The sequence below is a fragment of the Hakea prostrata genome, chromosome 1 (genome assembly GCF_041222555.1).
Source record: "Hakea prostrata isolate BN-2017 chromosome 1, UWA_Hpros_2, whole genome shotgun sequence".
NCBI classification, from domain to species: domain Eukaryota; kingdom Viridiplantae; phylum Streptophyta; class Magnoliopsida; order Proteales; family Proteaceae; genus Hakea; species Hakea prostrata.
In genome coordinates, this window is record NC_142600.1 from 27,623,516 (window position 1) to 27,641,858 (window position 18,343).

The 18,343-nt window shown below is 39.5% G+C and overlaps 1 protein-coding gene across 1 annotated transcript in view; it reads right to left on the reverse strand.

The window, feature by feature from the left end:
* LOC149028570 (uncharacterized) overlaps nt 1–9,843 on the reverse strand; it is a 32,713-nt gene extending 22,870 nt beyond the window's left edge. The window contains exons 1-5 of the mRNA XM_089137747.1: nt 9,409–9,843; nt 8,555–8,649; nt 8,057–8,121; nt 7,789–7,832; nt 6,140–6,217 (exon numbers count right to left, since the gene is read on the reverse strand). Of these exons, the coding sequence (XP_088993873.1) occupies nt 6,140–6,217; nt 7,789–7,832; nt 8,057–8,121; nt 8,555–8,649; nt 9,409–9,545 (419 nt within the window). The 5' untranslated portion in view covers nt 9,546–9,843. The remainder of the gene's footprint in view (nt 1–6,139; nt 6,218–7,788; nt 7,833–8,056; nt 8,122–8,554; nt 8,650–9,408) is intronic.
* Between the last annotated feature and the right edge of the window lie 8,500 nt (nt 9,844–18,343).

Genomic DNA, 18,343 nt, shown 5'->3' on the forward strand with positions numbered 1-18,343 from the left:
GAGCTGGAGGTGGCTCCATACTGAGACATGACCAAAACACAAATGGCCCCAAAATGAACATAAACTAATAACTAATAATCAACCTTGCCACTGCTCTTACCAAAAGAAACTTGCCATTGCTCTAAATAGCTCCAAATGGTGAAATAAGATTCACGTAGCAGACTCTAATTAGTTGTATGAGGCTTGGTTGAATTAAAATTTTGTACTCAGGAAAAAAAACAGGGAGAGGGAAGTAGACAAAAGCCTCATTTAGTGTTAATTTAGGAAAGGCCTGGATAGCTGATCAATAGATTAGTAGTAATTCCCTTTGGTGGGAATCCAGATTTCAAAATTGTACCATTAAGTCCCTAGTGATTGGCAAAGGTATCTTAAGTGATCAAAGTCTAGATTGAGTATTGGGTGAGTCATCTTGATGCTGGTGTAAATGGCCTCAACTGGATCAGTTCAGATTGCAGAACAATATACAGGTGTCATATTGTGTGGTGAAAAACACACCATCAAAAATCAAACCAAGAAGATCTGACTTTAAAGTTGGCAAAGAAATTAGTCCTGTTGTTCCTAGCTGGACACAAGTCACTTTGTTCAAACTTTTAAAGAAAGGAAACATCGCAGAAAAGACTGAAAACACTGAAATATCTTTTAATTCTGAAATCTGCTTCAGAGAACCTGGATTATGAATCAAAGATTATGTATTCTTATGATTCAAAAGTAGTAACTCATTGAGACATTCAAAAAAAATCTACTTAGAGTAAGACTCTGCGAAGAGCTAGAGATCTCTTCTTTACATTTACCAAGGTTTGGCATGTTAGTTTTTGACATTTTCTCAGCTATCTTTTAATTTTATTCTTTGGTTATTTATTAGGACTAGCCAACTTCTATCAGGAAAAGATGGTTGTGTTCACCAATCAGAAGACAAATCACACACCAAGCTACACTATCATCTAAAGCCTCAGTAATAACAGCTAGTATCATTCCCCTACCTAGTTTTCTAACCCCTTTGGTGTGACGTAGGATCCAGACACAAAGACAATACTGGACACCCAATTAACCAGCCGCTGCACAACAGCCGAGTTCCAACAAAGATTACGTAACGTTAGAGAAGGAATTAGATTGAGTGTCCTTCACATGAAATAAAGCACTTTTAAGTCTAGAAAACACTGCAAAAAGAATCAAGTCAACTAGATTAATATCGAGGGAGTTATGGTACAAACAGCGAGCAAGGTCAATTCCTGATGTTGTCAAACAGGGGGCAGTTGATTGGCAGTCAATTGGATTAGTATTGAGGGAGTTATGGTACAAACAGTGAGCAAGGTCAATTCCTGATGTTGTCAAACAGGGGGCGGTCGATTGCCAATCCACCGCATGGAAACCGATCCAAAATGTCCCAAATGTACTCAAAGGCTACCTTAAAGCCCTACCTAAAACCCTTAATCTATTTTTACAAAACTGGGAGCTAAAGAGGGGAAAGAAGAGGCAAGGGGAGCTGGAATCTAGCTGTTGGAGTTCCAAGGGATGCTGGAATTCTGCAATAAACTATAGTCCGGTAAACATTGCTGCTCTCTACATGTTGTTGGAGTTCCAAAGGACGCTGGAATTCTGCAATAAACTATAGAATCAGGTAAACATTGCTGCTCTGTATTACTTTCCATGGGTTTTCATGATCTAGAGGTAGAATTCCTTGGTTTGGGCCTAAAAATAGGAGATATTCAAAGGCTTTATGAAAGTGGACAGTTGTAGAGTAATCCCCTCATTGAGAGGAGCACAGTAAGCCTCATATGCTGTAATATCAGCAAGGATGGACCTAGGACCATGTTTAGTGTGCTAATGATCAAGTTTAGGGTTAATTATGCATGCCAATGAAATTATATTCAACTGATAGGGTAATTATGCTTAAAAACTAGAGAAATGATGGATTGAATCGAGGAGAGACTCACTGGAGCATGGGGATTAAAAGCCCCAAAATCCGAATTCATTTCTGGACAGCACTACAGGGCGATCAATTGGCGGGTCAACTGCCAATCAACCAGCTAGTCTCTCAGCCAATAGACCGGCTGCAGCTGTAATGACAATTGGAAGTCCAAAGTAGGGCTAAAAGTCTGGAAATGCTTACTAACATTTGAATACCAAGTTTAGGGATTGACACAATAAGTTGGGAAATATTTCTGGGGCTTGCGCCCCAATTTAAGCAAGTTCCATCCTACACCATAGTGAGGGGAATGATATGCTAGATCCTAGGGTTTTGTCTTTATGCTTGAAATGTGCTCGTGATAACATGTGACTGAGCATAAATATTATTTGTAGCATGTTCATGCATTCATTAGGACCATGGAAATGAGATCAGGTAAGAAGCGGGAAATAATCATGTGCATAATGATGTATATTGGTCATCATCATCATCAAGCCCTGTCCCAACTAAATGGGGTTGGCTACATGGATTCTTGCCTTCTAATCATCTTTGTTTAAGGCCACGCTAGATAGAAGGCCTAAGCTATGCATATCCTTTCTCACCACTTCTCTTAAGGTTATCTTAGGCTGCCCTTAGCTCTTCTAATGCCTTCAATCTAGATTACATCCCTTCTCCGTATAGGGGCATTCAAAGGACTCCATTGAATGTGGTCATGCCACCTCAAATGACTTTCTCATAGAATATCACTTATTGGAGCTACTCCCTGACCAACTCTTATATGACCATTCCTTATCTTATCCTTCCTAGCTTTGCCACTTATCCATCTTACATCATCATTTCTGCTACACCGAGTTTATCTATATGATACCCTTAAGTAGGTGGATCGACTCATCAAGTTCCCATTGAAATAGGATCTACACAAGGAAAAGCACTTGCCATTCGTTGGTTATTAGGGGCATCCCAAAAACATTCAGGTCGAAATATGGCTTTCAAATTAAGTCTTAAATTAGTGGATGCTACCAAAGGGAGTGGCAATGCCATACGCAAAAAGGAAGAGACTCATGACGTTTGACATGGCAAGGAAGGATTGGTATTGGTAAAAATTAAATAAATTGTTATTACTCAGTAATTGACATGGATATGATGGTGGAATTAAGATATGAAACTAGAAAAAATATAATGAATATGGATTGATAAGGCAAGGGTGTATCCAATAATGTCAGCATGGGAATTGAACATGTACATCCTTGCATAAATGGCATATTGCATACATGGCATCATGTAGAATGCATGGCTAGGCAAAATCGAAAAATGCTAACGCCCTACCCATAAGGGCATTGAGGTTGAGACCATGGTGGGAGATCTCGCTGAGATGGCGAGATCTCGGTCGAGATCTACCAAAATTTTGGCATAATCTCAGTAACCCATCTCGGTGGTTTTAGGGCCCCGGTTGGGCTGAAATTTGGTATTTAGTCTATTTAAGGCCTTTTGAACACATTGGTGGCCTTAGAATTGTGAGAAAATAACCCTAACTACGTCTTCTAAGTCAACCCTATGTGTAAAACCAAAATGTAGAGATATCAAGTAATTCATGTTATCAACTATAAAGTATTAAATACATTACACATCGAACTATCAAAGAACTTAAATGGCTTCAAAATTTTACAACCATAAGAAGTTTTAGACTTTTAGTAAGTCATAAATCATAATCCATAAGTTCACAATCACAATCACAAGAGTATGTGAGTAATAAGATTACAAGACTGCAAGACAGCAAGAGTATCACTTAGCATTCTGCATCAACTGATTCTGAACGATGGCCACATATGACTCCCAAGTCAACTCATCACTATAGTATGTCACATATAGGTTTAAATATCACATTAAATTGGTTTCCATGAAAGTTAGATCAAAGCTTGTGGATCAACATATATTTACTCTAAACTCACACACCCATTGTAGAATATTCTATTTGAAAAAATTCAAATTTGGGGGAAAATCTTACCTTTGTTGTAGATCTAGTTGAAATAGGCTTGAATGATAAAAATTTGATGTCTTAAAGATGTTTAAAAGTTGAATCCCCAACAAATTCCGACAAAAAATCAAGTTTCTGGCAATTTTTTATGGTTGTAGCGAGAGAGGCGAGATCTCGGTGAGATATGGTGAGATCTCGACGAGATGTGGCGAGATCTCCCATCCGCAGATGTCGCCCCCCCCCCGCTGCTATGTCAAGCGAGATCTCCCACCATGGTTGAGACAACCCATGGTGTGGATTTCCCTTTTTGTTATGAATTTTGTCTAAGCTATGAACGAGGTGAGGAAATGGAAAATGGAAAATGGAAAAGTGATGGGTGTGATGAGATGTTGTGAGTACTGAGTAGGGCTTCCCAAAGCAAGATCCAAATCTGCGAGGGGCCACAAGTTAACAATGGCATATCATTTATTCGTATACCAAAGGGCTTTCCAAAATAAGGGCCAAATCTGTGAGGGGGTCCCAAAGTAATGCTAATAGGGTTGCTAGGTTGCAAACCCAAAGCAAGGCCGAATGTGTGAGGGTTAGTGACCTTTACTATTGCGTAGCATGATGAGTAGATTACTTATGATGGCCAAGGAATTCTCAAGTCACAGCCACTCCTAGCCAGGCTAAAGTGCTATGTGACCCGATGTGGTTGCACAATGGGTGTTAGGGAAAGAGCACTCACCTTGTTGATTGTGGTTCTAAAGCAAGTGCTGAATCTATGAGGATCATAAGACAACAACAATACACTATTCACTAAATTGTGGCATTGTAAGCTACCAAAGCAAAGGTAAGCCTATGAGGGGCATCCAGTAGTTCAATAGGGTTATTGGGGCTAATCTTACAAAGTTGGCTCCATTTCTATCTCGTGACATTATAGATAGAAGACTCGCATATTGACATTGTTGCATCTTGTATGCCATGTAGAGCTTACATGACTAGTGAGCACTCATTATTTGTTGTGTGTTTTCCCCTCACGAGTTCGATGGAACTCAACCCGTAGAGATTCTTCTTTTTAGATGTTGGGACAGATCTAGATGCCTTTGAGGAGCAAGAGGCATATGCTTATGATTATCTTGATGGAGACTGGAGAATAGACCATCGAGCCAAGAGAATACATGTTCTATTCATGTTTTGAGGTTAAACTATTCCTTTTTACTGGATATGTAATTAAATTGTTGGAGGGAGATATATACTTTTATCATCATTAGAATTAGAATTCCTTATTTACATTTAACCGTGTATGTTACTTTCCTCCTTAACATTGCCTTTGATTATGTGCTATATTTTAAATGAATGGTCATGGTACCACATGGATAGTCCGAAGGGGAGTCTGGTGTTGAGTAGTACTAGGTCACACCTATGAACCTGGCCCATTTGGGGTGGGGGTGTGATGTAGAATTGAAAACATATTTAAGAAAGAAGAATCCCACTGGGAATGGGTCAGGCCCGTCAAAGGCCTAAATCTATCACCCGAATCAGCCCATGGCTTTCAAGGGCTAAGACTGTTTTAGGGGGTTAAAGTTAGTCCACATATTTTGATCTTCATAGTCTAGACCTAAGTCCAAGTCTAGTTCTTGAAAAGTCAATAAAAGGAGTTGTGCTTTGAAAATAAAAGAACTCATTGTCAAAGGAGTTTTCCTTTGTCAAGAGTTAGGTAGTAGTTGAGTTATTAATAGATAGGTGGTGTTAGCTAGTGGTTGGATGTTACCCTTCATGTTTATGTCTCTTTAGAATGCTACATAAAGAGACTTATGTATAAGGTGAAGACACAACAAATCAATTGAAATCAAATTGCTTTGTTAGCATTCCTTCTCTATGGAGAATCCTCTTGTTTGATCAAGGTAGGTTGATGTTCGATCCAATCAATTCACCTTGCGGTGTGAAGCCTAGGTGTTACATTATTATTCTCAAATCCCTTATATTGTCCTTTCAATTTCTTCATCATAGTTCTGCCCCTGTTTTAAAAATCTATTCAGCCCGTATTGTTATGCTATTATCCTTATAATACCACTCTAATTTCAGCCCTCTTTCACATCTGAATTCTGTTTCATCTTAAGTCTATTAAATCTGAAATTGATTCCCTGTGAAGGTCCTATTTGGCTACTGTTTTGATCAATCAAATACAGTAATAAATTAGGGTGTACAGCAAGACTAGATAAAAAGACATGTGCCAGCCATAGTCCACTACATAAGGCTAATTGAAGTCTGCATACCAATCATATGACAAAGAAATCGAAGGTACACCAGAAAAGAATGCCTCTCGAGCACCAGCCACTGTCCCTGAATAGACACTGCAAGCCAGAAACAGGAGAAGTTCATCAAATAGAAGCCCTAAGCAGAAATGATAGTTAATCATCATTTCAAATGTCAAACTAAAAGTTGTGTGTTTATGTTTATGTCTGTCTATATATCTGCATGCGCAATGTGACCACAGATCCAAAGTTAATTCGCAGACACACAAAGACAAAGATATAATGATGGTCTAATTCAACTGAATTTATTGCCACCAAGTTTTAAGCACAAAAACCTAAATGGAGAATGCATACTGAAATCCAGAATCTAAGCACGTAATAGATTACAAGTGCAGTTCATTATGCTTAAATTAATTACATACTTTCATACGTGATACGTCCTCTGAAAAGAATCAGCGATTCGCATGTAGGAGGTATTTTCACTGTTAATTACAATTTAACAACTCAATGAGATTAAAGATATGGTACAAAACCCACAAAATGAAACCATCGTAAAATAGTCCATGAGAAAATAGGTTCTAACTTAGGTCCTTGGAAATCTACTGCTATAAGAAAAGCTGGACTCCTCATACTTTCTCTTAATCTATCTCTGAGGGGTTGGACAGCATTTTTTTCAAGTGAGTTGGTGTTAATTTAAACTCTTCCTTTTCATTCACTTCTCGGTGCTTGTCAATCAAAATTCATTTTAAAAACAATCAAACATGTATTCTAGTTGCAGATGAAAAATAAAAACACTTGTAATTTCCGAAATTTGAATAAACCTTTTTTTAACACCAGTGTACTACATATGCCGATAACCGTGCAGGTTTTTGCTGCTGCCTGCTGGTCCCAAGTCAAGATAATTTCTAGGGAAGGTCTCCACCAACACATGTTAATACTTCCTGGAGTTTTGTTGAAAAGTTTCGTGTTTTTTATAATAATGTATAATATTCCCCAGTTTTTAAAGGATTTCTATTTTTTGGATCCATATCTAATTTGGAAAACTATCCGTCAAACCCAAAAGTCTGAAACCTTGAAGATACAATGACAACTCAGCTTTATCCCATCTAAATGGGGAGGTTACATGGATCCTTGCCTTCCAATGTATTTTTAACCTTGAGAATAAAACCAACAATTAGAACAATACAAGAAAATCATGATATGACTATGTATGACATGTAATGGTAATGGATGAATGCTATGATTTGACTATGCTGGTAGTATGGAACTCCAGATTATGTGGGTATGAGCTATGCAAAGTTGGTAAGTGCCTCATATTATGTCATTAAGGTGATGCAAGGCAACAATTAGGTGGCAGTTGACAATGTTAAGGTCTCCCACTCCATTTCCCTTTAGCTGAACTGAGTCAATTGCGTGATAGAAACTTCTCTTCAGTGTCCATGGTTGGCATTTTATTACTTTCCTACACAGATCAATTCATTTTCTTGATGTAAGTGGATCTCCCAAGTTCTGACAATTTTTCACCTCCAGCCAAACAACAAAAGACACAAAGATTTTTTGAAGGCTTATTCCTTCTCAAAACATGTTTTAATTTAATCAAATTGGGTTCATAACAGTTAGGTCATAAAGACCTGAACTCAAAGGAGGAAAATAAAGGAGATGTTACCAACATGTGATACCCGCAGTTGCTACCCATATTGATGCCGCTGACAACCTGCGAGTAAAGACAGGAGAATACTAGTAACTGAGAAAATAAAAAGAACTTTACGAGGCATGGTTAGTACCCAGGTGGTTATAGAAATATTCAACAATTAACAATGACTAGAGACGTAGGATTCTCTCACTATTAATCCTTACACCAATATAGAAATATTTTAGTCAGGATGGTAATATTTTGTCTTAAAACTAAAAGGCAAAAATAAAAGACAAGAGAGATACCAGATCAGGAACTGCAGGGAAGAGTGCCTTGGAGATTCCCAAAGAAGCACAATCTGCTGGTGTTCCTGCAATCCATGTCTTAATTAGATAGACCCTCAGAAAAACAACTTCTAGGAATAGAGTCAGATTGCAAGAGTAATGGTGGGTGAGCCTTGGCGTAACAGTTAAGTTACGCCATTCCAACTTGCTGAATGTAGCATAAAGCTTCAAAACAGCCTTTCCGGAAAAACAGGAGGTTAAGGCTCTATACATTCACCCCTTGCCTGCAGTAGAAGCAGCCTCGTGCACCAGGACACTATTGTTTTAAGACCCAATGGGGCATATGGTTACCCATACTATCACAAATGAGCACTCCACAAGTCTGCCAGAAAAAATATTTGCAAAAAAGGGAAGGTGGGGGGGGGAGAGAGACTTCTGTGGAGATCAGAGGGTAGAGACAACTTTCATGACCAAAATCTACAAAAAATTGTTGAATTTAAGTACTAGATCATTACAAACCAGAGACTGCATAAGCTGTCGCTCCTTCAATTTCAACTCTGCTAACAGAAAGAGGATGACGCCAAGTAATGCAATGACTTGCAGCAGACTTTTCCCTGGCAAAATTGTAAACTCAGACAAAAAGCTACACAATCGATCTGTTCATAAAGGAAGTTCTTGTACTTCGCATGTTGCATTTTGCAACAGCAGATATGAAAAGGAAGGAGCACTGCCAATCAGTCAGATGCCACACATACAGGCTTCCAGACTCTCTATGAGAGCTCAAACAATAAGAATTCGATATCTGAAACAAATATTCCTTAAAATGCTGGAGAAAACGCTCCCATTATTGGGTACAATGACATTCTAGATAAGAATTATTATGTCTAGCGTTAGTCAGTGGTTGATAAGTAAAATTACCAGCTGATTTAAATGTACCATGGCCATTAGAAACTAGAGAAATTTCGTTGACAATGAAACAGAACTAAATTAACTCGGGTATGAGTTTCAGAATATATATTCCAATCACTTATGGCTTGACAAGCACTAGAATTCGGGAGAGGAGGAGACAGCATTAGTTACATACGCTCGACTTGGTCAGTCCAATCCATTTCCTTCTACCTTCAAAAGGTGTGAAAAGTTACTCTCCATTGCGGACCACCTTAGAATATGAATCCAAAACTATAAGGTATTATAAAGATTGCATATGACATATCTCTATGCATTCCAGTAATCGAAGCATAGCAGTCCAAGGAAACCAGAAAAATCGCAAATTGCTAAACAATTTGATCCCAGTAACACGAAGCTTTTGAACACCCATCCAAGGTCAGAAGCGGGAAAATTAACAAAACAAATTGGAATAACAGAAGACTTACGAATCAGGGGCGCAGACCTGAACTTCGAAACGACCAGTTGAGACCAAGACCTGGACTAAAGCACGTAAACCAGGCGCATCGATTCCATCATCGTTGGTCACCATGATCCTTGGCCGATAACTCATTGAACCGTCCATTTGAGGGAAACCCAAATTTTGATGAAGAATTTTTAAGATGAAACTCAATATCAAGTTCCACAACAGTTGAGAAACAGAGACTAAAGGGCAGCTTTTGGCGTCTTATAAGCAAAACATGAAGATTTCCATATAGAAAGGAAACTCAGATGAGAGTAAGCCTTCGCAAGGGAATTTGCATACGTTACAACTTCAAGCTTTGTACCTTCAGCGCAGTGATGTGATTGGTGCTTCTGTATTCGGAGTTCGGACATTGCCTTTCATGCTTGCTTTTTGATCGCCAAATGGCGTACGAGGACGGAGCACACCCCGTGGTCGTGTCACATCGCGTGCATTTACTTTCGAATTCGCGTGAGTGAGCGCCGCACCGCACGACCAAATCATGTCCGATGAAAAGGTATCCAAGGGCAAGATGACCAAAATATGAAAAAATATATATATAAAATAAAATAAACATATGGTAGACATGTTTCACGTGAAGCAAATTAAAGTCTCTTGATTTTTTCCTACCAGAAGAAAGGCCTCTTGTTTTTTTGGATTGGTCCCATTATTTTTACTCTTTTTTGGGTAAAGTGGTCCCACTAATTTTTAAGGACAATAATTAAGGTACGAAATCTCACCTGATCTCGCCAGTTCGCTACCTGGCAAACCAAGCTCGTGTCGACACATGCCTGCAAAAGTTTAAGAACAATTATTACATTTAGTGTTTTAATCTTTTTTTTTTTTTACAATTCCGTGATTTAACAAGAGACACGCATGTGGCTCAAATAACACACGTAACTCAACCACAAAACTAAAAAATGTAAATAACTCGTCTTCTTCATCTTCTTTGAAATTCGATCATCAGCGATTTTTGCCGATATTTTGCTGGTTCGACCATTTTTCGACAAGATTGAATAATCTCGTTTTTCAGTGAATGTTTCGGTTCGCTACTCACCGAACCAGGCGATATTCGCCAAATCTTGGACAAATTTCACCGAAATGTTTTACCCTGACAATTATTATTGCTTTTTGTATTTTTAAAATTACCAATCTAACCTTAGACTTGCTTGTAATTACTAATGCCTCTTTCCGTTATGTTCTTTTTTTTGGTTAAATTCACTTAGTTAAGGGATGACGTGGCATCTTTGATATATTCAAAAAGCCACAAAATAACCCCAAGTTTATATTACTTATATATACTTTATATTCAATTACATTATTACTCTTATCAAAAAGAATTAAATTACTTGGAGCAAATTGCACAAACTTGATGTTTCCTAAGATTGAGATCCTAATGTACTAACACCCCATTTTATGTTTCATAAACACAAGCACCCAAGAGTTAGACTTGCATTAGACACATTAGTCCACTCCATTAGTGATCGTGTCGCTAACCAATAAAAATTAAAATCCTATACTAATCTAGCTAGCAGAAAGTATGGGGTCGAACTATGGGGAACTAAAATGCCAAGTTACTAAGATTGAATTCAACAAAACTAAATTTAAATTAGATCTATTAATTAATGCAAAAACTTTAACTATGAATACATGAAGATCTTTGGGATTTCGAATCCCCAATGTTTTTCCCTAACCGATATAACTCTACACTTTAAAGCAAATTAAGGATGGAGAGGAATTGGAGTACATTCCTATCTTAGACTTGCTCTGCCTATGGATGTGAGAGGAATTGGAGTACATTCAGCATGACCCATTCCAAGAGGAGGAACCGGTTGGGAAGCCAGCACTTGAATGATCTGGCATTTTGTCACTATAATATAAGGTTGAAGTTGCAACATGTCAAGGAACAGGCTGAGAATGATAGGGCGTACATTGATCTAGATGATATATTTGATGTGGGCGCAGATGAACAAGATCCCCTCACTCAGTGGATGTTGGATTGGGGTGAGTCAGTGTTGGACCAACCTCGAGGGAGGCCTAACCCAGACCTAGCTCGAGCTGCAAGGGTTGATGTGGATGAGTTTATGGCCTCTCGAGAGGGTCAGGAACATGCAAAGGCAGCTGCCACTGCTGATGAGGATTGGATGGTGGCACCAAGCACGGAGGAGTGGCATGATGACTATCCAGATGACACACTCCCGCCTAGTCAAACTACGAGGGATGATGATGATGATGGTGGTGGTGGTGGTGGTGGTGGTGGTGGTTGTCACACCCCACCCGTCGGTCCCGGTTACCCACCCGACAACTCGTGGGTGCGATCCGTCACAAGACCCAAGGTTTTAATCTATCAACAATATTTAAGACAATTAAAGATAATCAAGAGCATAGAATATTCAATAACTGAATTAAATGAATTACAGGAGTCCAAAATACTCCAATATCAAAGGAAAGAAATAAAGAATAAAACAAAAATGAAGGCAACAGAATAATTCAAAAGTGTTTATATCAGTTTCTTTCCAGTTTGCTTTTCTAAGTCAATGAACTTAGACTCAAGTTTAATAAGGTGAGGGGTCCTCCAATCTTCTCCACCCTGCCCCGACCACCCGCCCCGACCATCAACCGATGCGATAAGCGCACCCACGCACCCGGGAACTCCCGCACATGCTATTTCCATCTCCCCGCGGTGCCACACTCTTCATACGGGATGGTTCCTTCATAGGAAACCAGCCCATCTTCGAATATAAATCCTTCTTCTCAGGCATAAACATACAAAGAATAAAGGAATGAGTTCTAAAGAACTTAGTAAGAAACAATCATAAATCTCATCCATCATCCAATAATGCCATGATACAAAAGTAATATGAATGCAAAATATGAATGATACTATATTTCTAACTATGCAAGTCTCTAACAGTTGACATGCTTAAGATAAACACCAGCCCTCCTCCGGGTAAGTCTCAACACTCCGATCCGGCGGCAAGGCGGTACCCTATGGGATCCGGGGAAAAAGGGAAAGTCCACACCTAGCTCACAAACCATGGTTAGGGGTTAAGTCAACACTCTCTCACCACGACCATTAGTAATGAGTATTGGCGCATGTCGGGGTTTCTAATCCAATGCAAGGTCATAATGGTTACATGTCTACATGAAGTCCAGATACATCCCCTATGGCACCAACCAACTCGGCAGATCCTTCGCAACCGACGAGCAAGAATCCTCACGGACGGCACCTCCGTGAACTCCACTCCTAACCCTATGGTCATCCACATAATGGGGCGGATGCTCTCATGATTCCTCACGACACCCGGTCCGGTCCTTGGACATCCATGAGCCCAACCCTAACATATGCAACCCTACCATTTATATGACTAACGGTGGACCACCAGGTCACATCACCGTCATCACGCGACAGGTCAATCCCCCTACCGAAAGGGTAGTAGCATGTGGGGTACCTAACCATGCAATCTAGACTCATCCTAATAATGTCATCAATTAATCATGATAGTCTGAAGGTCACCGGCATGTGTCCCATTCCACGACCTTCCGATATCACCCAAGATATCCCAAAATGGACACCCCAACTATCATAACCATATACCAATACCATAATCATATAACATCACAACACCAGGTAATTATGAAATCAAGGCAAACAGCAGTAGTATATCAAAATTAAATACAACTACGACATATAACAATAGAAATTAAGACTACAACTATCGATTAACATGTTCAAGTATATGTAGATAGATAAGATAGATTGTCCTACTTGCATATAATTAGAATGTCCGTAAAATGGAATCCAGTAACTATTAGAAGACTTCTTCAAACAATAAACACCTAAACACGGGGTTATTAGAAAATATAAGTCACATGAATCAATTTGAATCGAACCAAAACCAGGTCACGCACCCGGCGCGGGCCGGCGCAGGTGAGTGACCGCCCCAAAAACGGAGTTTCAATCCGAAACTCGGCCGATACTCAATTCAACCGGATTTGAGTAATCTTGACCTAAGTCTCGAATCAAACACCCCAAACCAAAAGGGTGAGGGGAAACAACCATACCATCAATAGATTACCTATAACCCTCCTTGATGGATTAACCATCTCACGGAAACAGGGTTCCGTTTACGGTATTCCATCTCAAGTAGATTAAAAGAGAGTTAAAAATCCAAGGGGTAATCACAAAGACGAGGGAAAAGGGCAATACAATTAACGGACAAAGAGAGTAAAGAACGAAGGGTTAATCAATACCTCACGCCAAAGAGTCGAGAAGGAAAGAAGCGATCTTCCAAGCTCGCGGACCCGAGACTCTCGGATCTTCCCCGCAGCCGCTAACCTCCCAAATTAGCAACCACAAATAAAGTATTCGTTAATTAGACGGAGGTTGCCTAAGAAGCGGGGGCAAAATAGGGCAAAATCCCAGCGACCGAGCGGCACGGGCGGCGCAGGTGGCGACCGCCACTAGTAACCGCCCCATGAAGCCAACAAGGGTGCTTTACAGGGGGTGAACCCAAGGCCAACCAGCCAAAATAGGAGATGGGGGAGATCTTACCCAACCGGACATCCCGAACAACACCGACCCACCAAACCGCCGGGGGCTCTGGATAAAGGATCCAGATGGGAGGATCATGGGCTTCAATGGATACTCCACAAGTTCACCCGACTAGACCTTCGGGTTCTCGAACCTAGAATATGGATCTCGGGTTAGAAATATGGGGGGTTTTACAGTGGTGGTGGAGGCCTTCAAGAGCGTCTACATGTTCCACTACCAGAGACACAGCAGCCCCCACTTAGATACACCGGGGAGATTCATTTCTCACATGCCACCCAGGATTATGATCATGGTGGTGATTATCAGTGTGGTCATGAATATCCTGATATAAGGCCGAGCCACCATCTAAGGGGGGGCCATGAGGGCCAGCAACAACACAAAGGTGGTTATGATTATGTTAATCCTTGGGATCAGGCGGCCAAGTTAGCAGGAGCGGTGGGGTCCATGAGCTTGGATGAGTCGGTAGGCTCCACACCAGGTTATTGGCCTATGGGTATTTATGGTGCCCCTCCTTCACATGGACAATATGATATGGGAATTAGTATCCCCTCTAGTACTTCGTATCATGGGCACTTGCGAGCCAATAGTGGCGATACTTACTTTGACCATGGTATCGAGAGGAGGCCATTGTTTGTTCATGAGGCCATGTTTTCACTTTCAAAGACCATGGCACCAACAGTAGCATCACCAGGCATGCATCACCTTCCACAACCATATTCTCACTTCCCTCAAATTGGCGTTCTCTTGGGGGCGGAGATCACCGCTATAGAGGTGCAGTTGATGATTATCTGAACCACTATCAATATTGTATGACATGGGATCATTATGTGAGATTGTTGGGGGAGCATCACTGGGACAATCTAAGTCACAGGAGTTCGATCCACCTAGGCACAATACTTAGAATTGAGAGTTCGAGATTTTCTATGGTTGGATGACTATGTATTTGTATAATGGATTGTATACTTTAGATGATTTGGTTTTATGAGTTTTTAGATTTTTAGTTTCAGGGCTTTCGTCCGCATATAGTATGACATGGGTCGATTAAGAACATTAGTTTAGGCGATGTTTTAGGTCAAAATAATATTCCCAATGTGTTTATTGGCCTCAAATTAGACTACACGTCAAATTTCAGGTCAAAATGACCTGAAATACCTTTCGAAACAGGCCTGCAAAAAGTCGGACCGTGGCTCAATGCCGCACATTAATGTGGGGCACTTAAACACAACGCTAAATTTTGAGGAAGCTTCATAAATTTAATTTTATCTTATTTTCATGGGGTAATAGGAAGCTTCTTAAACTTCAAGGGCAGAAATTGAAGAAATGAAAATTTGGCCTAATTTTACCACCACACAAATAGAAAAATGTCCTGATAAATTGATATCGATAACCCATTCTTTTTCTAAGGAAGCAAAAGCAATACATGGTGGTATGTAATTAGTATGGAGTCTAGTCTTCCAACTATACATTAAATTTTGGAGTCATTTTAGAGACCCTAATTGTTCCGTAAATTGCAATAAATGTCATTAGCATGAAGAAATCAACATGTCCAAGTTTATTCTGGTTTTGTAGCTGAAATTTAGATATCAGGTTCGTACATCATTTACATTTGATTGATTAGGGTTAACTGTTCACATACAATTTTAAGTTCATTTCATTGATTTGGATTAGCTGGTCACATACAATTTAAGTTATGATAAAACTATTGATAAAGTTTCACAAAACCATATTATTTAATTCGTCAGTTGCTTAACCTATCTCCCCCAATATTATTTTCACAACTCGAGTGTATAGGTATAGGTATAGGTATAGTTCATTCTCTATAACAGCCTACAAACTACTTAAAAATGTTGAATGGATATGATGATACAAGAGAGAATAACAACCTAGTGCCCTTTAGTCCAAATTTCCAGCAATTGTTTCTAGGTGGTAGTCAAAATAGAGACACTGTTTTGCTTTCAATTTTCTAGCTAAGATCATTTCTTATTTAAGCTTTCTCTAATCTCTTCATTGTTAAGACTTTTCTAATCTTAATAAGTAGTAGGGAAAATATTATTACCCTCATGCCTTTAGTCCGAATTTCCAGTAATCGTTTCTAAGTCGTAGTCAAAAATTTGAGCGATCAAAGATTTGGACACTCGGATTCACATCCTCTGTAATTCCTTTCTCCACAATTCCCTGTAATTCCCTAATAGGATTGTGCCATGTGGCATTTCAATAATCCAAAGGTTACCCAACAAATTAGAGTTTAAATAAAATTCAAATTTATGGGTGGGTTTAAATAAATTTCAAATTTAGTTTAAATTGAATAACCATTGGATTACTTAAATGCCACATGGCACAATCCTATTAGAGAATTACAGGGAATTGTAGGGAAAGGAATTATAGAGGATGTGAATCCCTCTTGTGAAGACACTATTTTGCTTTCAAGTTTCTAGCCAAGATCATTTCAAAAATCTCAGCTTTCCCTGATTCCTTCCTTGTTAAAGACTTTTTCTGATCTTAATAAATAGTAGGGTAAATATTAAGGATTCTCTTCCAGTAGGGTGTATCACCTAGAATGAGGAAAGTTCCCTCCCCCTATGGAGGAAGGCTCAACCCAGTATGGGTTTGAAAATGCCTTTGGGGGGTCAATCTGATCACCATGAGCCCCTATGGTGAAGGAGAGACCCTTCCATGGGTAAAAAGAAACTTGGTTCTTTAGGGTCATGAAAGCATAGAACACTAGACCTGGAGGGAAAATGGTAAAAGAAAATTACCTCGAGAGCAAATAAATAAACTTGGACCTTCTAGAGTTCATGCTTATGAAAAGATAAAATAGAGACAAGGAAGGCAAAGAGGACAAGAAAAGGGTTCCTCCATGTTCAAGTTGAAGGGGAGGAGACTCAATCCTGGGTCTTCACAGTCATGGCTATAAAACTTCCAAGGAACCAATATAAGCTCAGCGAGCAGGCTAGCTGCTCAAGCATTGTCCAACTTGTAATACAAAAAGAGAACATTCAGAATAATCAAGGTTGCTGCTGTAGGTGGTAAGTTCAGGTAACTGCTTGAAGTGGTTAAAGTGTTTACAGCAAAGGTCATCAAATGCACAAATAAGGAGTTACATGATATTCCTGATGGAAGAGACAGAACACAAAGGATAATCTCAAAATAACTATTAAATGGTGTCTGAGGAAAAAATGTGAGTACATCATGGATCGAGATAAATGGTGAAACATGATTTGTGCAAGTATCAGCTAACTGAATTGAAAATTTTGTTAAGAGTCGAGGGCTTCAGTGTTCCATCAAAAAATTTGAGAGATGTGCTAATGAATATTGAGAGACACTAGCTTTCAAGTCTTACAACAACTTCCCAGTTACTATTTTACCATCACAACAACGATCTACAAGGATCAATATTCTAGAAGTTCTAAATAAAAAATAAAAAAAATACCAGTACCGTAATACATATAAATACGAATACTAGGCATACTTCGAGTATTATATTCAGCTCACATTGTTGTATGTTTAAACTCACATGATTAAAACTGGTTAAGCCTCTTACCAAAAAACAAAAAAAAAACAAAAACTGGTTAAGCCTGACTACTGTCACCGTTCTTTAAGACCCAAAGACATAATAGTTAAAACAAGAAGTGTGCCATACGGAGTTTTCTTAAATGTTGGGTATCTCAGCCGCAAGAAGAGAACTGCAATTCTCATAGCACCAAAGTTTAGCGATTGATAGGCACCCAGGCAAGACCAATTGCTAGGAAAGGACGACATTTGAGGGAAATAAGCCCTATCTTGTGTGCTGTTTGAGTTCCAAATGCATTCTCTTCTCCTTTTCTTTTTGCCTTCCTTCTCTAGCTCTTCCATTTCCAGCCCCTTTTTTGTCACCATTTTTTGGGCTAAAATTGGTCTGGACATCTAGAAAGATGCCTAGGGACTTCAACAACTATTACTCTCCACAACTTCAACTAGATCCCCACTCACAACTTTGCCAATGGTGTTTGCATTTCAGAATGTTGATGGCATTAAGTGGAGATGATCTCCAACTTCTCCATGTTCCCCCCACCTAAGGGTGTCAATATGGTTAAAAAACCGTTAAACCGTACCGTACCGTACCGAACCGTTTAAACCGTACCGTTTGAAATTTGGTACGGTATGTACCGTTACAGAATTTGGTCATTCAGTACGGTATGGTTATGGTAAACAGTGTCATACCGTTGGTAAATACCGTTTACCGTACCGCTAAATCGAATACCGAATCCCGTTTTTCATACCGTATACCGCATAACTATAACCCTAAATCCCTAATTCTAAACACTAACTTTCCTTTGTTCGTCACAATCGAAGAGAAGAACAGAGAGCAGAGGTAGCGGCTGTTGAG